The sequence below is a fragment of the Taudactylus pleione genome, unplaced genomic scaffold, assembly GCF_031769625.1.
Source record: "Taudactylus pleione unplaced genomic scaffold, aTauple2 ptg000116l, whole genome shotgun sequence".
Taxonomy (NCBI): Eukaryota; Metazoa; Chordata; class Amphibia; order Anura; family Myobatrachidae; genus Taudactylus; species Taudactylus pleione.
Genome location: NW_028284518.1, coordinates 8495941 through 8522124, shown reverse-complemented (window position 1 = coordinate 8522124; position 26184 = coordinate 8495941). Strand labels below are relative to the sequence as shown.

The 26184-nt window shown below is 37.8% G+C and overlaps 1 protein-coding gene across 1 annotated transcript in view; it reads right to left on the bottom strand.

Moving 5' to 3' along the window:
* Positions 1 to 26184, bottom strand: part of LOC148524750 (uncharacterized) — a 183695-nt gene that overhangs the window by 136695 nt on the left and 20816 nt on the right. Inside the window, exons 3-6 of the mRNA XM_088471632.1 lie at positions 17239 to 17313; positions 11762 to 12015; positions 7877 to 8129; positions 5771 to 5934 (exon numbers count right to left, since the gene is read on the bottom strand). Of these exons, the coding sequence (XP_088327758.1) occupies positions 5771 to 5934; positions 7877 to 8129; positions 11762 to 12015; positions 17239 to 17313 (746 nt within the window). The remainder of the gene's footprint in view (positions 1 to 5770; positions 5935 to 7876; positions 8130 to 11761; positions 12016 to 17238; positions 17314 to 26184) is intronic.

Sequence of the window (26184 nt, the reverse complement as noted above, 5' to 3'; positions counted from 1 at the left end):
TTTCATATGTCACATTTTTTCTTAGTACAAAGTACACTACTCTTCAAACTTTTGCATTATAGAGGATAAAACCATATTCAGCCCCAGCACATCCTCTCCTATCACATGGAGGAAAATGGATGCCTTAGTTTTATCTTCCTCATTATCTGCTCTACATGCAGTGAGGTAAATATTAAACTTTTGTTTAAATCTTTTCCAGTTTTCAGACAAGTTACCAGACATTTTCGTGCCTGTTGGAGGAGACAGCTTATCCATTGCTACTCACAGTTTGATGTGACAAGAGCACAAGGCAGAGTTTTCACACACTGGGTATCACAGCTTTGCAGACTTTTGCAGGATCCTCTCACTCTGAGCACTAGCAGTCCATTTAAACTTCTTCTGACACCATATTTTGTTTGTATGCTTGTAAATCCATTCATAAGGGTAATAACTGCTGTGCTTCTTTATTCAGCCATTTTCAAACTATATACACCTGGAAAGGTATATTTCCCCTTCAGTTTCTGTACCTGGAAGTGATGTGGAGTGTGGGTAGAAGTGCTTTTCCCTGCCCACACAGTCCACCCCCCAGAAAAAATTGTCACCTTGTGGGCTCATTTTCCTCACCATGCTTGGTGGCTTGCTTCGCTTGCCACAAGATTATATCCCCCCTCTGTGCCCACATGGATGGTAGGGTATTGGACAGTAGCTGTTGACGTCAGGGTACCAACTGAAGATGATCTATCCACTTCCATATACACCTGTACACCAGAATACACCCACTTCTCAGCATTCCCCATGGTCCTAAGGATCATCACTGAAGAGTCAGGCTTTCACCATAAGTAAGGGAGTGTCTACACACATTAAGAATATCTAATCCATTTATTGTACATCAAAATTTTTTCTTTCTGCTCTCTATTTTTTTTAAACTTATATCTATTTTTCTCAGTTCCATCACTCTTTCTTTAAAGTTTACTCTTAGGGGCCTATGTATCAAGCCATTTTTTACATAAATTTATGCAGAAACTTCCTTTTCTGCATAATTTTATGTATCAATCCTATGTCTTAATAGCACTTTTCAAGAGATTTCACAGAAATCTCTGGCAAAGTGCTAATTAGCACTTCAGATCGCTTATCCCCATTATCAATGGGGACTACGATCTGCCCGCTATGTACTAAACTCCAAAAATATAAGCTTTTTGGAGTTTAACCCCGATAGTTTAAACCATCTTCAGATGGTGTAAACTACTGTTTGTCTATTGGAGCTCCCGGGGAAGGAGAAAGATCTTTCGATCTCTCCCCCACAACTCCTGCCCGGCCACGGAATCTGACACTGTGCACATGTGCAGTGTCAGCTTCCCCTGGAGAAGTCTTTCACTTCTATGAAAGACTACTTCAAAATGCCGGGGATATACAGGCAAAATGGTTACCGCAACCGCTGTCCCTGCGAGTTCCCAGTAGTACATAACCGGGATATATTCATTAAAAATTCAAATATTCCCAAAGAGATGGAACCGTAATAACTGCGGCAGTGCTCAGATTATTAATACATATGTACATTAATGTTTGCTCTTTTTCACTTTCATTTTCTCTTGTTCCCTGTTCAGCTTTGCTTTTTACTCCCATATTTTCTTCTTTAAGCAATTATTTCCATTTTTCTTTCTCTCCTCTACTGTTCATTCTTTTTATCACCATTCCTCTATCTCTCTCTTCTCCATATCACTCATAACATTTCATTACCTTTTGCAGTGTTTTTCACATTTCACCAAACAGCACCTGAACACAGATACAGAAAATGACACAAACCAGAACCAATGAAGGCGAAAGAAAAAGTTAGAAACAGATGGAGGGAGAGAAGAAATACAAATAATATGGGAATTCTGGGTAAAACAAAAATGATAAATGAAGTTTTACACTGGACACTTATGAACAAATTCCACTAGGGAAAATTGTGGAACTCTTCACCCACAAAACAACTATTCTGTTGAACAGTTTTGATATCTATTGGTTTCCGAAATATATTCTCTAATAAACAATATGCTGCCCATTGTTAGTGATTGTACATATTATACTGAATATAAGGTGTGTTTTTAGTTTTGTGCAGTTTATTTTTTCTCTCTTTTTCCTTAACTTTTAATATAATCAGCATATGTTTACAAGGACAAAACATAGCTTACATGTTAGTGACCCAGGTGCTATCCCTTGTTCATTGAAACCTTGGAGATGATTGCAGATAAAAGAGAGCACATTACTTGCCAGGTTCTATATCAAATGCTGCACAGGATTCATTTAATGGCAGTAAATAATTCATTACGGTTCTGGTCATTAAGCAAGGATAGGCAGATGTCAGTGACAGATAAAAGATGAGGACATCGTTTATGTGTAATATAGGGGTCTATGTACTAAGCCTTGAAGAGAGATAAAGTGGATGGAGATAATGTGCCAACCAATCAGCTCCTAATGGTCTTTTTCAAACACAGCCTGTAATGTGACAGTTCTGAGCTGATTGGTTGGTACTTTATCCCCATTCACTTAATCTCTCTCTAAGGCTTAGTACATATACCCCATAGTCTCAGAACCATCAGTAATCTCCTTTTTTTTTTTTTTTTTAAAGTGAGTGATTATATTGGCCCTGTACAACGTAAAATGTAAACATAAGCTTATCTGCAATCTGTTGGAATATCCTGGATAATGTACCTTTTGCTGTCAATCTCAAACAGAAAACACGATAACAAGAATTACTACATAGTAGCACAAGAATAACTACATACCGTAGTATAGTATTTTTAAATAAAAAATATGTTTTTAATAAAAACAAAAGTAATACTCTTACAAGGAAATCATCTTAAATTTCCATAAATTACAGTCCTTCAAGGACAGCAAAGATAATTTTGAAAAGAAGTCCAGGTAACCCAAATTTCCTCTCACAGATCTGCATGTGCGAAATTACACTGCATGTTTCATCAGAGGTACTGTAGCTTATGTAAGAATCATTATATACTTTATTAACAAAGATAGAGGTGGGCAGAATGTTGGCAGTCTGTAAAGTTCCACTTAAATAAATATATCAGAGTTTATTTTTTTTATATTTGGTACACTGAGTGACGTATAGGAAGGCTGCCACACTTGAATTCGATAAGGGGAATTGTGACAAAAATTGTTTCCTTAAGTAAACTTTCTAGTTGTGTATTGTGACACTGGGCCTGATTCAGCGTTGGATGCTATAACACAGTGACCAATTTCACAGACACAGATCTGCACAGTACAGGTCCTGCGCATGCACTGATCGCCAAACATTGGAGTTGTATGTAAACTATTGGGTTTGCGTACTATGCTGGATCAGGCCCACTTAGAACATTGCTGATCAAACTTTTTGGTGTGTGCATATATTATACACATACACTATTTATTTGTGCATTAATCAGATGTCATTAAACTAAGGCTGCATAGATGTAGGCTGTATTAGATTCAAAGTGTTAGATTATAAGTGTAATTACAATTTGATAACTAAGTCGGAGTTACGCCGTAGATCTTATTAGCCATATGCGCACCATGTAAAGACTGATGTGACTTCTCCTTCTCTGAAATTCACAGGTAAATTATCACTACTGCTCCCATCAGATGCTGTTTTATTGATTGCCTCAGCACAGTTTTGAAAAATTCCTACTAGGTAAATTATCACTACTACTATATTAAGAGCAATTTCTATAAAGGAAGTTAGGAATATATTGTGAATCTGTGATGGTCCACTCCCTTCTCACAAATTGTTTATCTTAGACTTTTATTGCATCCCAATTTAGTGTGTTGAGCTCTGGGGCTGGGGTCCCAATCAGTGAGCACACAGAGACATGTTTGTAACTTTAGTTATTAGTGCTCACTAAGGCTGCATAGACGTAGGCTGCATTAGATTCAAAGTGGTAGATTATAAGTGTAATTACAATTTGATAACTAAGTCAGAGTTATGCCGGAGTTAAACTGGAGGAAAACTGAGGGCAAGCAACCTCAAAACAAGTACACTTTCTGAATAAAAACAAGCAACATATTTAGGTGAATTACCAAAATCACCATCTTCTGCTTTAAGAATATCCAGGAAACTCCTTACTGCACTCGCTGCTTGGACATTGCAAGCACTCCCCTATCTGTGTGCTGCTATGGTTGATTGTTCTTTGTTGATCATAACACTTTGGACTGGATTGGCTCGGTAGATTGTAATTTTTCCCTCATACTACATAAATTCTTGTTTGTATTGCCTTTTCCCAATGCGTCACATCTGTCCACTTTAATAATTTGTTTAATAATTAATTCCTGCACCCACTACTCACATACCTCTCTTTATATATCACTTTTGGAGCTGTGCTCATACATTAGCAGCACTGTTCTTTTATCTCTATTTTTAACATTTAACAACTTTTATCCACAATGTCCCTACATCACACAGCCTCCACTCCAGCCTTTTCATCTCACTTATTACCTCATCCACAGCATGAACACCCTTACTTCAAACACCCCCCATATTCAGTGCCCACATAATCCTCTACTTTATCTATTCCCATCCTCCCCCTCTTGTCTCCTCCACTTGCTGTTTCCCCTTTTTTCTCTCATCAGTCTCCCTTCCATCCCTTTGCTTCTTTCCCCCACATTTCCTGTTCCTCCACTCTCAGCCACCTCCCTCCCTCCATGGCCTTGTTACCCCACCACTGCCTGTCACCTCCAGGGCTGCCAAGAAAAATTCTGGGCCTGGGTACTGCAACATCCTGTGGGAGCACATCATGATGGGCATGGCTGCACCCATTTGTGGGTGGGTCTAGTATGTGAGATGCACCCACTCACAGGAGCATGGCATAGCACCCAGCAGCTGGGATTAAAGTAGTCACTACTGTATTAGGATGGCAGGACAATCCCATAATAGCTGCATTTTTATCAGGATGTATTTAGATAAAATGTAACACACATTAATTAACACACTACTACTTTATTTTGTACATCTGTCATGTAAATAACACATAATTGACAACTATTTTCTGTCATAGAGATAGGTGAATGAAGGACTTAATTTTGACATTACATCAGGTCATCTTTTACACACACATTCCACAGCACATATCCTAACCCACTGCTCCATGCTCCTTCCTCACTATCTACCCCATGTGTGTCACCCCTCTCTGTCTGCCCCTCCCCTTTAGAATGTAAGCTCTCACGAGCAGGGCCCTCATCCCTCATGTGCTTCTCCTCTCCCTACTTATAGTATAATTTACTCCTAACTCCCCACAACAGCACCAGAAACTTGGTTGCTCATGTCCTGCTGCTTGTGTTATGCAGCTATGTTTATAAACCATGTCCTTGTCCTGTATTGTTTTGTATTACTTTTAACTGTTTTACTTGTGTGCTCATTTATGTACTGTGTAAGGCGCTGCGGAACCTTTGTGGCGCCATATAAATAAAGGATAATAATAATAATAAAGGCCTGGTTTCTATGCAGACAAAGCTTGCAGTAGTAGAATTTAACTAACAATATTTCCCATGCACCACATAAGAGGACATATATTTATGCTGTTTTGTGTAAATGGGTTAAGGAAAAATACATAAAACTAAAAACAGTTTTATACAAAGAAGTTATTGTGGTTAAGATAGTCATTTAATATGTAGTGGAAATAACTAGTATACAGCAAAAAAAATCAGTTCCTGTAACTAGTAATAATATGACCCATTACTAACAACTGTCTAACTACAGTACTTGTTTTACAGAAATCAAAACAAAAATGGAATAGTAATGGAATCTCCAATCTTTTCTTACCTCAGGAAATAAAGGTAAAGAACAGTGGAGGATATGATGAAAACCATGGTGTATATAAGCAAAGTGATGACTATGCCAGGAATGCCAGACTGTTCTGTGCGCAAGAAAAGCCAATAGAGTTTTGCTGCATCAGCGATGGGCTCCACTGCGCTGTAGGAAAGTCTCTGTAACAATACAATAGGAAAAATTATGAAATGAAAAATAAAACTTTTTATTTATTTAAACTATTTTATGTATTCTAAATAGAATATTACTGCTGCACTCCAACCTGATACTGTTACATTCAGCTATTCTTCCACCTTTCACTTGGGAGGCAGTAGTCACACTTTGGAAAATAAAGTACAGATATGGGAGACTCAACCTGTAATAACATGTTATTTTTATTTAAAATAGAACTCCCTACCTTGCTTATATGTTAAAAATTAACAGCATTCTCTTTGTAGAGAGGAGGGGGGATAATATACAGAAGTGCATACATACATGTTCTATGTAGTAAATCATTTCTACAATTTTTCTGCTGTAGAATTCAAGTTAATGTTGTCCAATGTGGTCAATAATGAGCTCATGGAGAAAAGCATGTATGTAATTACACTTGCATACTCTTTTTAAATGTCACAGATTCAGATACTATTGGATACAGGACTGCATTTAGGCAAAATTGTACAAGCTAGATAAGGAGCTATTTTTGAAAAATAGATCATATAATAAACATTATTCAAGTTACTGTAGTTATATATTCATTAAATAATAATTAGCTTTTTTCATTTTTTTTTGAAAGTCCAAAAATGCATTTAAAAGACATAGGTCTACATGCACAAACCTGTTCTATATTCTGAGATTTTCTGTAAATCTATTTTTTAAATTTAATATTTAGGAAATTCCAATACATTTAGAAGCAGTTCGGCAGTTTATGTACAGTTACATCTGACAACCGGGGCCTAAGATAAAGGAAAACAGAATTTCCATAGGGTGTTTTAGGGCAAAGTTTCCCAATGCGGTCCAGGATGCCCCGTTAGGTAGTCTGGGGGATGAAGTTTCCCAAAAGCTGAATATTACTACAGAATAACAAACACAGAATTCAAAAAACGGTTTCATTATGCACTGCTAGCTATAGTCAACAAAATACAATGTCACCTTAACTTATGTTAAAAACTTTTATTTTCCAAATGTGTTGGTTTAAACACATACAAATATAAGCCTGCACAATGCTTAACCTGTCAAAATCCAATATATTTAAGAATATTCAAAAGAAAATATTTTTTTCCACATGTCAATAACATGAATATCTGTAACCAACAATTTCAAAGTAATAATTATGTTTAGTTAAATTGGAATGTTGATGATCAACAGGATTTTACAGAGGGTAATTTGCAAGAAGCAAATTAAAAGAAAAACAATCTATTAGTGGGTTTCTCATACTGTAGATACATTGGGTGATGTATATTTATGTAGGAGCACACCTTTTTCAGACATATGTATCATGTTACTTTATGGAACCATTAGATTACTTTTATTAAGCTATTTATAATTATATGTACAGTATTACAGTTTTGGTACCTACAGCAAATTCTAGATTAGTATGTTTCTCCTTTCCTATCAGAATGTGTAAGAACCTCCTCTTCTCTAGATTACAGTTTTTAGGTTGCTAAGCATAGTTTGGAGAAAATATATTAATTTGGAAAACTAAATATCGCGGAAGACGACAGTGGCTATAGTGACTAGATCATAGCAGTACAGGATATAAGGACCAATTTATGAAAACTGTGGCACAGATAAAGGCAAATCAAGGACTGTAATCCATAACAACCTACAAATGTCTAAATTTGTAAACTATTCTAAAAATGTCAGGTACAGTCTAATATTTGCTATGTGTTTCCAACATAAAAATCTTGTAGAATTAAAAAAACATTATTATAACATGTACCACTTACCTATGACCCATATAATAAATGTATATTACAAATATTGCTACTGTAGTGTAATATTATAGTAATATTTGACAACAGACACAAGTGCTATTAACTCTAGCTATACTCCACAAAAATAGAAAGTGTACGTTTTATATTTTTTTAAATGGCCATTATAGAAGTTATTTTAGTGACTTACCCCAAGGAGTGCATCAACTATAAATACAGCCAAAGGGTCTAGCACTGTCCAGAGACCCAGAGCGATGATAAACTTTGACAATATAGTGGGGAATGAGTGAAACAATATTTGACAGCTCCATCTTAGAAGAATCATTAGGAGCATGGATACATTTAAGGACATAGGTCCCACCGCAACTATAAATAATTCCTCTCTGGTATGCATTAAAGAATACTGATAGGTTAGATCAACGGTATGAGGATAAAAAGTAAACCTGTGGGGAAAAAAAATATTTAATTTTAAATTAGAATTAGATTGCAAAAAAATTAATCAATGATTGTAACATAAATAATTTAAATGCCATAGATTGACTAATGTTGCACACCATTAATAAGATTTGCTTTTATTTAGCTCTCTATAATTAGGAATTTGATAATTATGTGTTTTCTATAATATATTAAAAAATACTTGTTTGTACGTTGATTTGTAAAATGCATAGTATACCAATTCACACAGAGCAATTAAATTTCTAAGCGATGTGCCGCCATGCTGGACTGTGCACTTTATCACTTATTATGATACATTCTTCACTCAAATTAGAGAAGATACATTGATACAAAGTGCTTTCTTGGTCAGGAGACTCATCGTGCAGTGTCTATTGGCTGTATTAATAAATACCCTCACAAGGAAACAGATTGATTGATGCTATGGGGAGGCACTAGATGTGACCTGTTTTGTATTGCTCTTCATTGGGAGTAAACTAAGCATGGCAGAGCTAGCCACATGTTTTTCATTGAGCACCATGAGGTTATAACATAAAGTATGAACAGTTGTATGAACAAAACAATCCTAGTTTATTGCACTTTAATTTAGAGATGTGCAGTTCAGTTATCCTGTAAAACAACCACACGCAAACTTAGAGGTTCCAAATCAAATCAAGTCCCGACTCAGGTCACTTTTCAGGTTCCAAGTAGAAGCTAGTCCCGGCTCGGGTCTGCTGTAAATTCTGAACTCGGATTTAAAAACTGAGGCCCTGATTCAGAGCCGGACGCTCTGACCAGAGCGCTCGCTCTGAATCAGGGCCCACCTCCATTAATATGGAGCGTCCTCCTGGACGCTCGTATAGCTGTGGGTCACCACCCACAGCATATACGAGCGTGCAGAATGATGGTCGCGATGGTCTTGACCATCGCGACCATCGAAACTGCGAGCAACAGCCTGCGGTTGAGTTTTTCAACCGCAAGGCCAGGAGTGATTTTGGCTCTATCAGAGCCAAAATCACTCCCACTGACATCACTAGTGATGTCAGTGGGGCCGGCTTCAGACGGTAGGCGTTCCCTTGGGAACGCCTCCGTCTGGCAGGCACGCCCCCGACACGCCCACCAAAGGGGGCGTGCTGTCAGTCAACATCGACAGCATGTCCCCTTTGATGAGACACTCCGAGCGAAGGAAAGTCCTTTGCTCGTCATGTCTCGCGCATGCGCACGACGGAGCTCCCTCTGTTGTGCGCATGCGGAGTGCGGACCATCGACCCACTTGCGAGCGGACAGCCGCTCGTGAGTGTTTCTGAATGAGGGCCTGAATCTCGGTTTTGGATTGCATGTAAACAGGTCCAAATTTCATAATTTTAGCTGTTTTATCAATTTTAAAGCAATCCAAAGCCAAAACAAAATCCAAACCAAAACACTTGAAGGTGATTTTGCCAAAACAAAAACCATAACATTTGAGGTTGGTTTTGCCAAAACAAAAACCACAACATTTGAACCAAAACACAGGGATTTGTGCATCTCTACTTTATTGTAAAAATCAACATTCCTCCCTTAACTCCAATACTATAGGTTAGCCAATGAATCTATTAATGTACTTATATATAAAGTATGAACAAATATAATTACAGGTTTTTTTTTTTAACATGAATAGTTTTTATGGATAACATTTGAAAAATGAAGGATACAGTACAATATAGGCGGGCCAGAGAAATAACAGCTAGTGAAATAAAAGTGTAGAATGACATTTTTTTTACTGAAATCCACAGCTCATTAAGGTGTTGAATCAGGGTACAAATGAGGACCATAAGTTGGTAAGACAGTCATAATGGCTTGATATCATGTTAGAAGCTTGCAAGCAATTGGACTTTATTAAACCTGGACAGTAAGCTATGTAACCTATTACAGTCCACATGAATTATTTATAACAAAGTTATTTAATGACTATTTCTCAAAAAGATCTAGGTTAATGAAAATGTAAAAAAAAAATCTTATGTACTTCTTAACCCTTTAACTCATTTAGACACAATTGGCCTGGTGCAGAGTGAGTATTCCACCAGTTTGTAAAACACATCTGGTGTGAAATAGCTCCACACATGCTCTGAAAGTGCACTATATGTGACTATGCAGACTTACATCCACATGCACCCGGAGAAGGAACGGGGGAAGTGTGTTCCAATGTAGTCCAATTACAGTAAGGATAGGTTCACAGAATTGCAAACAGATATATACAGGTACAGGGAAAGAAACAAACCAAAAAAAACAACAAAAATACCTTTGCGCCTAGACACAATGTCATATGAACTACGTCTGCAGCGGGAAAAAAACTGCAACCCCACACAAATAGAGAAAGGTAAAAGAAGAATACCGCGCTGGCAGTAAAAGTAGTGGAGTAAAAATATATATATATATATTTAATGACCAGTATAAAAAATGTACAGTGTACACATGGATACCAAAATAGGTATATGAATAATTATAAATTCAGTAATTTAAATCAACAAATATGCATAAACATTGATAAGAAAAATGAAAAATAAAAGCAACAATAGTAATATTGGAACATGAAAATAATAAATAGATAAATCAATATGAATGCTTCAAAAAGTCCCAGGATCAGGACGAAACGCATCGCTGCCCATTGTTTTGTGCTGTTACTGGATACCATGTAACACGTTTGTATCCAGTGCCCGCCACCCCGACTGCTGGTGTGAGGAATTCTTCTTAAGACGCAGCTGCATTTATTATACACACGCTAGCTCAACAACAACTCCCCAGTACCTTCCTACCTGGGTGGCTTCCTGCACGTGTGAGCCAGGCAGAGAGCCATCGTTGCCAGATTACTACCAATGGCTTGGGATATATATTTTTACTCCACTACTTTTTCTGCCAGCGCGGTATTCTTCTTTTTCCTTTCTCTAGATGTATACAGGGACGTAGATACACATGCAACTGAAAAAGTCATATTATTTTTGGGTTGTCAACAGCATGTGCAAAAACTGAATTATGGTCACAGTGGTCACCAGCACTAGTGCACTGCTTCTTTTGATTGTTTGCAAATGCACTACTGACTCTTATTGGTACTTTCTTTGTTGCTCATTCATATATTATGCTTTTGGTTGTGCCAAACTTATGCCATGCATACTGTACATCACATACACTTATACTCATATTTAATCTATTTATTTTACTTGCAGAAAAGACATTTACTATTAGACATCAATGAAATATCAAAAATGTCTTGCACAACCTGTAAAATAACAGTTAGGAGCCGATTGGTTGGTACTTTATCTCTATCCACTTTATCTAAGCTTTGATAAATCTCCCCTTTATCTCTATCTAAGATTTGATAATTCTCTCCCACAAGGTCATCTTCCTAACAAGCAATAATCATAATCATTTCTGTTTTTAGCAATTATGCTGAATCCATCTAATGCAGGCAATAAGAATGACGTGTCAGTGTAAAAGTGGAGCCACAGATTAAAAAACTAAAACAAATGTAGAAAAAACCTTATGAAATCTATAATTAGCATATTATATAGATAATATATAGATAACTATATTGCATACAGCATATTTGATTTAGAAAATATGAATGATTTGAGACAGGTGCACTGTAAACATAGCAATTTCCACTTACTTGAAAACAGGAATGGCTATAGCCTGGAGGAAAAGCCACTGACTGCAATAGTGCAGATAAAGTCTGATAAACCACATCAATGTCATCATTAACATAATAGACCAGAAATCATGTGACCGCCACTGCCCAATCTCCAGCTCTGAGAACACTGCCCAAATTACAAAAGGCGTGTGCTTTGCAATCTTTTCATACATGTGCATCTCTTTGATTGGTTTGCTGCTGGAAGAAAATACATCAACATAAGGAAGAGAATGCTTAAATAATATAACATTAGCCAATATAAGCATATCTCAATCTTAAATTGTAATTTGGATCCAGTTAGTGCATGACAAATTAGCATACTGTATATCTTTGAATACGATTGCACCTGATTTTGCACTTTGCCTCCTCTTAACACTATACTGCAACATGCAGACTATTAGCAAAGCTTGAAATGGATTAATGGAGTATCAAGCATATTCACAAAAATGTGTTTAAGCACATAAACAGAAAATTAAATGTTTAATATTAGGCCATAATAAAGTAAGAAGCATTGTTGAATAAAAATCTGATTTTTTAAATATGTTTTCATTTTTGTATTAACAAAAGAGAAAAAAATACTACTAAAAAGGTTGTACAGTCTATGCACGCCTTTATATGTTACTTGTTTAAAACAGGAGAAGGCACATTTATTTTATGCTAAACAAAAGATAAAGCATCAGGCCCAGGTGACATACCCCCACATATGGTAAAGGACGTAGATTAGTACCTAATAGACCCTTTTACATCCATTTATGGACTTCTCTATAAACATAGTAGTAGTACGAGATGGGATGAAAGTAGGTATAAAACCAATTATTAAAAAGGGAACAAGGATGGAACCAGTAGAATATAGACCTGTGAGCCTGACTTCAGTTGTGAGCAAATTATTCAATAAGATTTAAGGGATTTGTTTCTAAATTATAATGTAAAAAATAATATCACAGTATAAACATGTCTTTATGAAGGATTGGTCAACAAATTAGAATTTTTTTTAGGAGGTGAGTATAAAACTGAATTTTGTTAGTGGAATTACAATGAAACTAGTATTTTGATGGTGTGCCAGGTCCCTAGTTATTGTTCCCAGTGTTGGCTCATCTTTGTCCCCCTCAACTCTGGTTAAAGGATAAAAGATAAAGAGTGATATCCAATTCAATGTGAGGTCCTACAGAAGCCTTGTGTGATGAGCATCTGCAGGATTTTGCAGGTTAGAAACATTGCCCATTTTTCCTTGCACTCCATAGCATGATGCTCCAGAAGGGATGGCACACTGAACTTAATCTGCAGCAAAGGGTTGTTATAAATGGAATATAGTAAGACTGGTAAAAGTTATTAGTGGTGTACCACATTGATCATTATCAGGGCCCATTCTTTTCAATCTGTCAACAATTTTACAAATGATCTAGAAAGAATTAGAGATGTGCGCGGACCACTGTGTTTTGGTTTTGGATCTCGATTCAGCTTCGTGTTTTGGTTTTGCAAAACCACCCTTAAGTGTTTTGGTTTTGGATAAAAATCAATAAAAGTCGATAATAAATTGATAAAATCGATAAAAACAGCTAAAAAGTCAGAATCCAAAACCTGAATTCGGTTATTAAATCCAAGTTCTGAACTGGCAAAAGATCTGAACTGGGACTCTGTTCAAACCGGGACACAAAAGTGAATCTAAACTTTGACCTGGTTCTACTCGGAACGCCTAAATTTGGGTGTGCTCGGTTTTCAGAAATCCAGACCAGCACATCTCTAGTAAGAATTTAAGAAAAAAAGATTTGAACTCAGGTATTTTCCTATGGCTTATGGTAACCAACTATTTTCTATTTTTATGTTATAAATTTTAAATGATATTGAATTAATACAAATGCAGATGGAACCATAATGGAGAGCAGTGTCTCATATATGAATCGTAACCTATTCTTTGTGTAAAGTTTTTTCTGCATTTCTTTGACAAAGTGCAAAATAAACAGCAACAGTTTTAAAATCTACTATCATTTTATTTAGTGACATGCATAATAAAAAACAGTTCTCAGTGGAATAATACAAGTGAACATAAAAGAGTAGGGTAGTCTTTTATACAAGTGATCTACCCTTAAAAGTCATAATAAATGGTCATCATCATTCTCAGTTTTAGAACTAATAAGTTGACAATTTGAATAGGTAATTGTAAACAACAGTGTATTTAGCTCTCCCTCTCTATTTTGGATGGTGGAGCCAAACTGTTGCCTATTACATACTGCTACTGGTTCATGCTGTTCTTTTTAATTAAAAGAGTTCTACCTGTGTGACACTTAAGAAGCATTTTGCAACTAATGCCATTCCTTTATTACCAAATGAATGAAACTTGGCAGACACATTTATTTACTCCCCATTGGACTTGGTTCGACTCAATTTATACATCACCATTGGAAGTAATTTCAAAACATGCATGATCCTTATATTTGGCATCCAAAGCAATATTTCAGCTGGCCTGATAACATGCTTAGTATTAAATTTTACGTGTTTGTTGTTTCTTCCCAGTCGTTCCTTTTTTCGGTTTCTGTCAGTCACTGTGTTAGTGCTGGAAAATGTCAACCTAGTTCTTTAATACACTGCGCACTTAAAATTAAGAAAGAAACTGCACTTAAATGTAATTGCACTGCAGGCAATTAAGCTTCTAAAATGTCACATATTATAAAAGCAGCAAAGTGTATTTGTTATAACATTTAAGGAGACAAAAAGGCAGCAATATGTCTCATTGCCTTTAATCTGGCTAGTATGAATTAGAAACACTGAATTACATATTTCTTGACATTATAAGGGCAACATAAATCACATAAATAATACAAATGTAATAGCCATTCACTCACTGCGGGAAGGTTCTTATATTGTCTAATTGGTGAATTTTGAGTTCATTTCTGTTATCAACACTGACTTTAAACTCTTATTTTTGACTAATGTAATCTTAACATTTGACTTGAGAGTACACATCTTATGACCTGATAGTATACAATATATGAAATAAAAACTAAAAGATATCAAACTCTTTGCTTTAATGAGCTGTATAATATATATGAAAAAACTGAAGACTTTATATTTGAACTAAATATTTCTATAATGCAGCAACTTGTCATGTCATGAGGGGAGACTCAGAGGGACCCCTTTATGGTATGTAGTTAGGAAGCTGATGGTCAAAATTCCGACCACCGGCTTCCCAACTGTCATATCCTGACAAGGGACTAATGATAAGTGTCAAAATCCCGACGCCTATCATTATCCCTACGTCGGGATCCCTACGTCAGGATCCTGATGCCCGGCATTCCGAATGTAGGTAAGCCAGGCGGCGGGTGTGGACAGCCGTGGGGGGGAGGGTTAGGTTATGGGCTCCTGGCTGGACTTAGGGTTAGGGTCAGGCTTGGGGAAGGGGGGTTAGGGTTAGGCACTCCTTGGGGGAGGTTAGGGTTAGACACCCCCTGGGAGGGTTAGGTTTAGGGTGCAGGGAGGGGTTTAAGTTTAGGCACTTATGGGGGAGGTTAGGATTAGGCATTAGGGGGAAGGTTAGGGTTAGGCACCCCTAAAGGAGGCTTAGTGGGGGAGAGGGTTAGGGATAGTATAAATACTTATTCTGTCGGGATCTTCTAGTGCAGGTCTTCTGGCATCGGGATTTGAACCGCCAGACTTAGGTCCGCCGGTAGCTCATACCAATTCCATCACTTAGAAGAGGACACATTTGCATTTAAAAATTGACAAGAACAATGTTTACCACAAAAATTGCACAATTATGTGGTTATTTATACTTGCACATTTCCTAAAAATCATGTGTGTTAACATGTATTCGCTTTAGGTGTATCATGATGTGGCAGCATGATATAGCTAATAGTCATCATCATCAACTTAATGAAGATGATAAGTGTTTTAATGTATACTTAAATAATAAATAATGCATAAAAAATAGCACCCTTAAAGTAAACCAAGCACTAGCTCTCATTGCCTGTGTGGGTTACTGATAAGGGTATACAGTCAGCAGGTCAACAACTGATGACATCTGCAAAATAAGGGGGGGGCTTGGACCAAACACCCTCATTTTAGACATAACAACATTTCTGTCTACATATTAGAATTGGCACTATTACAGGTAAGTCCTGGATAAATTTAATGCAATGTGTTAGTATTAGGGATGCTAGGGACCCATCTTATGGGGTTCACCTTGATGAGGTGAATGGGCAAACATTTTTGGCCAAACATTTACTAAGAACCTTACTTATACTCCATGTTAATTGTAGAGTATATCAGCATTATTTTTTCTATCATTGTTCTTAGTACATACAGTGTGCACTTGCATTCTATGTCCCCTGACATCTACAAAATGTCAACACAACTAAAATGTCAACATATGCTATGCCTACATAGGACAATATGTTGACAATAGACATGTTATGGTTAGGAACAGCATTAGGGTTAACATTAGCTGTTGATATTTTGACCATGTTGACTTTGTGTCACTGTTAAGAGTCGAAATTGTGCTTGGTAACATGTACTCTGTTGATATGGTGTAACTGTTGACATAATTAAGTCTAGATAATCACTATCTACATTGTTAATATTGATAAAACATACAGAACCCTTGCTAAGATTCAAGAATAAATAGAGTGGCCACCCCCTTCAAAATGAACTACCAACACTTGACTATTACTGGGCTGGTCACACTGAAAAGAGGAGACCACTGTCTTAGTGGTGTATGACACAGACCAACCCTGTTTAGGATTTAGTTGAACTCCATAGGCAATTGGGGCAAAAAAATGGGATTCACTTACCTAGGCAAGTTAGCCACATGTTCACAGAGCTGGTTTTAATCAGAACACCCCAGGGTAGTGAGTGTTGGGGATAGTCTTGTTTAAAGACAAACAATATTTAACATGGTTTACTAGTTGTCTCACCAAGCACTTTCAGGCATAAACTGCTTGTATGCTGTAATGCTTGTAGATCTACAAATGACAGCATACTTATGACAACATACCTATGGCACTGTGGCATTTAGTGCCACATTGTAAAATTATAAAAAAATATCTGCAAAAACAAAACAGTGCTGTAATGTAAATAAACAATAATTAAATATCTTGTTCTCCACTGTATTATACTGCATCCTCAGAGAAAACAAGCATTTCTTGATAGAGAAACAAGTCTGGAAAAAAAGTTTAGAAACTTTCTGCACTATAGGACATTAATTTTAAAGCTCCTAAAATGTGTCAGTGAGTGGGTATGGAATGGGCTTTGCTACAAATAATATGACAGTTATTTGTCTGGAGAATACAGTGGCTTCACTTAAAACACAAGCCATTCTTCTATTGGGATGGTAACTAACTAACACTGTCTGCATCTATGATTTTTCATTGGGTACTCAATGCGTAATTAACACAAGCTGACTGTAGCAGTTATACATTCTTTACTGGAGATGTGCGGGATTGGTTTTCGAAAACTAAGCTCACCAAGCTTTCTCGACTTGAGTGAATCTGAGTGGTGGCTTGGGTATTCCCGCCTTGCTCGATTTCTAAATCATCACCCTAAAATCAAATTCTCACGGGTTTTGGATTCTATACAAGTCTCTCCTGCTGGGATTCGGGCGCCATTTCACACTGACTCCAGTCTATGCTAAGTTATCCAATGGCTGCTGTGCTGTGGTCATCCTTTTCCACCTCCAGTGTCTAAGGCTGTGTTGTGTCCACTTCAGTCCCTGTGTCCAGTGGCTGCTGCTGTGTCCATCCACTCCCTGTCTCCAGTGGCTTCTGTGACCAGCCTGCATACCTCCAGTGGCTGCTGCTGTGCTGTGTTCAGACAAGTCCCCTTAGTGTTAAACACTGTTAATATTGGCCAAGCTAGATTTACAGTACAGGCAGATAGCAAATCATTGTTTATTATTTTTTATTATGCAGGAATTATTATAGTATTAGCAGGGGCGTATCTACCCATTGGCTAGGATTGCACTTGCCAGGGGTGCCAGCCAAATGGGGGGCACTATCCAGCAGTGCACCAGCAGCCAATGGGTGGACTACCCCAGGGGCTTGAACTAGACCTGCTAGTCCCCCAGGCCCCATGTAGGGCAGACCACAGTGAGAGTGGTCTGCCCTACACAGTTGCAAACAGACAGCCGCAGCTGTCTGTTTGTTAAAGCAGCCAGCCAATGAGAGTCAGACAGACTCTCATTGGCTGCTGCGTCACCCACGGAGGGAGCCGGCTGCAGCTCACTCATGAGCTCCATCTTCCAGCTCCCCTCTGCAGCGGGTGATAGTAGAGACGTCATGACGTCTCTCCCATCCCATAGTGCAGAGCGTGAGCAGGCCCGGAGGAGTGGACAGCAGCGGACGTCGGCAGGAGCGGAGATCAGGTAAGTTGCTTTTTTTCTGTGTGTTTTTTTTTCTGACACAGCACGTGGGGGAGCGTGGCTACTAGGGGGCACTGTATAGGGTGTGGCCGCTACTGGGGGCACGTTATGTTGGGATTGCCACTCCTGGGGGCACTGTATAGGGGGTACTACTACTGGGGCACTGTATAGGGGGGACTACTACAGGGGGCACTGTATGGGGGAACTACTACTGGGGGCACTGTACAGGGGGACTACTACTGGGTGCACTGTGTAGGGGGACTACTACTGGGGGCACTGTATAGGAGGACTACCACTGGGGGCACTGTATAGGGGGACTACTACTGGAGGCAATGAATAAGGGGACTACTACTGGGGGCACTGCATAGAGGGGACTACTACTGGGGGCACTGTATAGGGTGGACTACTACTGGGAGCACTGCATAGAGGGGACTATTACTGGGGGCACTGCATAGGGTGGACTACTACTGGGGGCACTGCATAGAGGGGACTACTACTGGGGCACTGCATAGGGTGGACTACTACTGGGGGCACTGCATAGAGTAGACTACTACTGGGGGCACTGCATAGGGGGGACTACTACTGGGGGTAGTTCCTGAAATTATGGGGGGAGGGGGGCGCCAGTCCATTACCTTGCCAGGGGCGCTCGGATCCCTAGATACACCCCTGAGTATTAGTAGTCTAACTGTCACACAGTGGTGCTGCACTGTGACTCCACAGTCCATAACTCACTGTGATATAAGCAGTGTGACTCTACAGTTGTCATTTGTGGAAAAAGTAAAAAAACAATTAATAAGTTTAAAAAAAAATTGTTTATACAACCTGTGTGCACTGTCCCCAGTGTGTTGTTTGCTCACGTACATATAAGCACTGTGACTTCACATAGTGTCAACTGAGTTGCAAATGTAAAAAAAGTGAAACAATAATAATTTCTTCTATTGTTGTTTGTACTATGTTTGTGCGCTGTCCCCCAGTGTGTTTTGTTCACATCCATATAAGCGTTGTGTCTCCACGCAGTATGAGCTCAGTGTGTTGCAGTTGATGGCCAGCTTTTTTTTACTTGTTTTACTTTTATCAAAATCAAAAAAAATTTGTGTGTTCTAAAAAATTCAGCATGTGATACTGAAGTGGTTAAGAACACTAATGGTCAGTAGGTCAAGGGCCACCGTCTTAATATCTGCAGAGTGTGTTCCAGTTGGTGGGCAATTTTTTTTTCCTTATCAAATTTAAAATTTTATTGTGTGTATTAAGACTCTCTGGTGCTCATAAATGTAAGAGCTGTGTCTCCACACAGTGTGAATTGAACATGTAACAATTGTGTGTATTATCAGACATTCTGGTGCTCATAAATGTACTACAGGGGTGTGTTACCCAATTGGGGGGGTTACCATCCCAATAGAAGAATGGCTTGTGTTTTTAGTGAAGCCACTGTATTCCCCGGTCAGTCTCCTCTTTTTAGTATACAATAGGCTGATTTGGAGTTAGCTGCTCTGCAGTGCAACTATTAAGATTCTTCATTTCTCTTTCAACCCTTGTGAGGAGTCCTTGGCTACTGACAATGTAATGTTTTATGCCCATCTTACATTTTTTTTAAATGTACTACATGGGTGTGTAAACCAATTAGGGGGTAATATGGCCAGCAGGTCAGTCTCCTCTTTTTAGTATATGATAGGCTGATTTGGAGTTAGCAGAGCAACTATTAAGATTCTCAGCTTCTCTTTCAACCCTCTTTCAACCCTTTTGAGGAATACTTGCCTACAGACAATGTAATCTTTTATGGCCTTAAATGTAATTTTCTTCATCATTAAATTATTAATTAATCAATGAATCCATCAAAAAATTGTTAATGCACCATGTTCATCCATTTTGGGTACTTGTGTTTTAAAAGCATTTTCCACAGTAACAAAATAATTATTAATCAATCAACCAATCAATCTCTCTTCCACTACATACTCCACCTCTATTTCCCTCTACTGTTCTCGGGCCTCTGATATAGATCTTGATTAATGAAAACATTCCTTAGCATCATATAGTTTATATTAAACTACCATCCTGTCTGCCACTGCAGTGCCACTCTGTTTCCTAGATTTGCCATGTTGGAAATTGAACTGCCACTTATTGTGCTGCCAACTGCTATCACTTAGTTTAGTCAGCCAGCTAGCTCAGTGTAACCTTTTGGCATATACTGGATAAAAAGAATATAGTGTGCTGTGAAGTGGTTAAAATTCACTGTAAATGACTGAAAATTAATGTTACTGAGTTTAATAATACTGTAGAAACAAAAACAGGCCCAAGTTATGTGATTTTAGGAGTTATTTATAAAAAAACAGATCTAAAACTGAAACCCATGAGGGCAGTTTTGACAAACCCAAAACATTAAATTAATACAGATCCAAAACAAAAACCAAAATATGGGGGTCAGTGCACATCTCTAGTTTTTACTAACTTTTTTTGTGTATGTGATAAAGTACAAGACTGACATTTCTGGGAACCCTGCAAGTAATTTATTCAGTTAACATACCTCTACCTGAGTTATCTATGTCAGGCAGCCAATATCCCAATTATAATATTGCTCTTAAGTAAGTTTTTGAAAAAAAATAATTAGAGAGACTGAATATACTGTATATCCACATTAGATGCTAGGAATTTTGCTTGAATATTTTGTAAATATTTTATAGTATATATTTAGATTTTATGTAAAAAAAACAGGTATTTATATGTGTTGAGAATCAAGCATCATTTTGGTGGTAACATTGTATTTTTCTTTTTAATTCTTGCATTGTAATCTAATTTGGACAGTGCAATATTTTTCATTTGTTTCATGTTATTTATTTGTATTGCCATTACCGCAATGTACAGCACTACATAATATGTTTTGCTCTATAAAAGATGATAATAATAATAATAATAATAATAATAATAATAATAATACAAATAATAATAATAATTTGTCTCATATCTGCAAAAATAATTAGAAACAATAACAAATTTTCACCCATTTCAGTTTGGCAAAGTTGACTGAACAGAAAATTACCATCTTTCCTAGATTTCTTTTGGTAGTAATATTTGCAGTATAGGCAATTGTGTAGCCCATTGGTTTGAAGCAGTCATTTAATATATTTTGTTATAATACATAAATAATTAAAAATTATTATACACCATAAAGGTTAATATCCCTCATTATCCCCTTAATAAAAATGTCAACCTACAGAAATAAACCTTTATAGAAATAAATATTGACACATGATAACTGAAGCTAATGTATAAAAATGTATCAAAGTTATGTTTGCATTTTGATTAAATTAATATATGATTTTAGTATGGTGGCAGACTAAAAAAACAAAGACAAACAAAACAACAACACACATTCCATGTACAATCAAATCTCCTCAATATACATATGTTTGCCGGGATGAGCAGAGTTCAGTTTCCTGGTCCTAAAATCAGAGTAGTTTATGAGGAGAGCAAACCCAACTAATGTGGTATAGCAAATTCACCAAAACACTACAACCCAAGTGACACATAACATGGTGAAGTCTTCAGCTTCAGTTTCTCCTGTAAATTCTTCTGCCAGAAAAATACTGATGTTTCTTAAGAGACCCATTGGTGAGGAGCAACTCAGCACACGAGAGTGAAACACAATTATGACATCTGGTCAGGCTTAAAAAATTTAACAAACATTATTGACAGCTCTACAGTGACTCAATCTGATACAGTACATATCCATAGAATGGTGGAGGATTATTTTAATAACAATGTATAAATTAGAATGTCACATAGTCCTTTTGAATTCTGGGAGATAAAAAGGCAAGTTGGAGCCTCCTGTACAAAGTAGCTTTACTTTACTTAAGCTGCCCACCCTCTAGCGTGTACTCGAAAAGAGGGCCTGATTCTGACCCGCCGGCGAGCGCTGAGCGCTCACTAGCGGGTCAATGGTGCCCTAGTGTGCATGCGCACGATGGAGGGAGCTCCATTGTGCACATGCGCAAGACCTCAATAGCGATGGGCAGGCCATTGCTATGGGTCTCGCACCAAAGGGGGCGTGCTGTCTAAGGACGCACCAAAGGGGGCGTCCTTGGGAACGCCTACTGTCTGGGGCTGGCCCCACTGACATCACTAGTGATGTCAGTGGGAGTGCTTTTGGCTCCGATAGAGCCAAAAGCACTCCTGGGCTTGCGGCAGCGAGATGCTACTGCAGGGTCTTGTCACAAGCCCAAAGGTTGCGATGGTCTTGACCATCGCGACCATCTTTTTGGCCGCTCGCATAAGCTGTGGGTGGTCACCCACAGCTATGCAAGTGGCCAGGAAGCCGCTCCAATAATAGGTAGGAAGGCACTGATTCAGAGCGAGCGCTCTTGTCAGAGCGTCCAGCACTCTGAATCAGGCCCAGAGTGTTTAGCACAGCTGTGAACCTTGTGAGTGACTGGAATAGGTGGATACTTCATAAAAATGTGGAAAACTGAAGACCTCTGCTGCCAATTATAACTAAGTATGGAGATTTCTATAATAGTAAATTTGAGGGGGGATGAGCTAATATTGTGTGAAGATGATATTAACAACACTAATGAGGGTGAAGATGAGGATGATAATGACATCTTCTAACTGTAGACATGATTAACAACACTGTGATCCACCTTAAGCCCATTGGTAGCTTGTTTTGTGGAGGCCCAAACAAACCAAGCACTTCAGCCACAAAAGTGTCAGTCCCTGTCGCTGAAATGTTTGGTTTGTTAAACTGTGCATGTCCTTTTTAATATATAACATAAAACTGAATGGATTGGAGCAGGGCTTAAAGTGGTCCTGGAGTGGTGGTGGAACTTATCTCCCCCCACCGTCTACTCCCCCCCATCCCCCCACCCCAGAAGCTTTTAGAGCTGACAGTGTAAAATACATTTTAGATGCTTTTTAGCACTCCTGCCATCAGATGAGACTACAATGTTAGATCACTTAAAAAGAAAAAAATTTATTCTATATCATGTTATATTTCTGCCATGCCTCTGAGTTTTTTTATGGGGTCCCCACAAACTAGTGTATGTCACTTGGATGCATAATTTTTTTGCAACCCCTTTGTATTGCCTTTGCTTGATTCTTTCCTTACCTATATGCTGGTTTCTCTAAAATGAGGGACCTCTGAAGAAACTGAGAGTTCCTAGGCAGACATAGAGTGACTCTCTGTCTGTGGGACTTCTGTGCAGGGACTTGGTGGAGGTGGAACTAGTTCCACCTACCATTAGAGGTGACGAAACTCTGTTCCACCATCCATTCCTGCCCATTTTAACCCCTGGGTGGGAGGGCCTAAATACAATTCCATTGTGCACCTCTTTTTATCTTGGTCTTTGCCAAGATTGTGTGTGTTTGACAGGCAGTGTACTGTATATTACTGTACTTTACTGGGGCATTTATGTTCTTTTGTATCTTGCAATGCCATTAATTATCAGCTTCTCATTCAGGCATATAGGCCTTCTCAGCAGATACAGACTAGTACCATCATATCATATAATTAATAATGAATTATTCAATCTAACTAGTCTGTTACTCTGCCTTAAATCCCAAGGAACCCATCTCATTGGGATTTGGATGCTTGTTTTTTTTGGTAGTGTTTTTGATTTCTATTTAGTTAAATTAGTAACACTAATCTATCAATTAATCAATCAATCAATCTCATTTCGATTCTATTTTTTAAATGGCGTGTTAAATTTGAAAAATTATTTTTCATTAATATTATATTCTGTTATCAATCAATCAATTAATCAATCAATCAATGATCCTCATTGGTATATTGGATGCTTGATTTGTAATAGTGTTTTACATTTCTCTGATTAACTTTTTATAGCTAAATTATTAACATTATTTTATTAATTAATTAATTAATCAATCAGTCAATGTTTTACCTGTCTTCCATTAAATAGTACTCTACCTCCATTTACCTGTTCTGGCCTTGGGCCTATCTAGTTCTTGATTAGCGAAAATATTCTATAGCTTCATATAGTTTATATTAACATGCCATCCTCTCTGCCATTGCAGTGGCACTATGTTTCCTAGATGTGCTATATTCTTTTTAAACTGCCATGTGTATGAGCCACTGCTCTGTGACTTAGTTTAGCAAATCAACTCATTGCAGCCTTTGGCCAAGATGGGTGAAAATGAAAAACAATAGTGTGAGCTGTGAGGTGGTCAAAATTAACTGGGAAGGCATGTTACTGAGGTTAATAATACTGTAGGAACAAAATCTGGCCCAAATGACATGATTTTTGCTGTTTAAATCAATTAAAGAAAATCCAGATCTACAGTTAAAAGCAAAATACTAGAGGGTGGTTTTGAGTGTGTTTTTGGCAAAACCAAAACACGGCAGTCTGTGCACATCTCTTATGCAGAGTGCAGTAGAGCTTCGACCATGCAGCTAAGAATGCATCGATCAGTCCCCTCTGAGCAAGAAGTAGCCAAATGTATCTCTACAGCTCTCAGAGGGTGCTGTAACCCACAAATACACTTTTGTATGTGCACCACTCCACAAAAGACAACATATGTTGGCAATCATGCTGACCACCAAGATCAAAAACTGGCCCCTTCAAGCAAGAGAAAATAAATTCCTCTGGCTCTGTGAGTCTATCAAAATGACAGGGGGAGGAGCAGAGTCTGTGGACACATGATATGTGACCACAGCAGAGAACCCAACTGTCTGCAGTCATAACCCATGCTGCCATGCCAGGCAAATGTTTAATTCATTATATAGCCAAAAACTACAAAGTTACAAATTTCCATAAATTACAATCTAACCTTTACCAATATACATAAAGATTAAATAGTGTCAAATAAAATCATAAACTACTTAGGCTACTTTTACTAAATGGCAGCTTTTGTAAGTCACCAAATCTCTGTGGTTTTGAACATGACATTTAAAACAACAATCATATTAAATGCAAAATACACCATTTAATATTATTTCCATTTTAAATGTCATGGTCAAAACTGCTTAGCAAATTTAACCTCTCATTTATCCAATAATGTACATGTAATTTTTATATATATATTTTGTTTTATTTTGTAATATTTTCATAAATATGCTGCAAAAGAATACGCCAAGTTAAGATGAATCAAAACTGTATAATGCGAAAGGGTAAATGTCCACAAAGTAACCAAATAACTCTGTGTAACAAATAATAATAAAAAGTATGCCCAACTGTTAACTTTTGGGTCCTGAGTCCTTTAGTGCTCAAATACGGTGAATACAGATAAAAGGGGAAAACAAATACATAGTGTACTACTGTACCATCAAATAATTAAATAAATGTGCACTGGGTACATCAGTTGAAAACACATTCATAAAGGCATTGTACAAGAGTAAGGGCAATATTTACTAAGAGGCGCTTTGACTGCTGTTTCTATTCTATTCTAAACCCCAGCGGTTTGGTGGCGGTTTTGCAGCAGTTTCTAAATGAAAGCCCTGTTCTATTCTATTCTAAAATGTGTTTTGACTGTGGTTTGGTGGCAGTTTTGCTTTCTGCAGATTTACTAAGGCCAAAACCCGCTGCAAAACTGCCATCAAAACACATTTTAGAATAGAATAGAACAGGGCTGTCATTTAGAAACCACTGCAAAACCACCACCAAACCCCCGGGGTTTAGAATAGAATAGAAACCGCCACCAAACCCCCGGGGTTTAGAATAGAATAGAAACCGCCATCAAACCGCCGCTTTCTAAATTTTGCCCTAGATCTTTAAAAATGCCAATCAATGGAGGTTGTGCAAGTGTCTGATTGTTTGGTGGATATTTTTTGCCCCATCACAGGCAGACTCCATAGATGTCATATTAGAAACAAGATATAAACTCATAGTGTAGTATTTAGAAAACAAAATGGTAATTTAATAAGTAAATAAATCATGTAAACACAAATGCTGAGAGAAGTCTAAGACTGAAATACGGTTTAACACTGACACAGAGCCTAGGCTTGTAGGCTGGAATAAAACTTATTTTATGACAATATTAGAAAATATTGTGGCTAGCCAATCAGGCAGCTAGGGGGAGGAGGATCTTGGTTTTATGAGTCTTTATG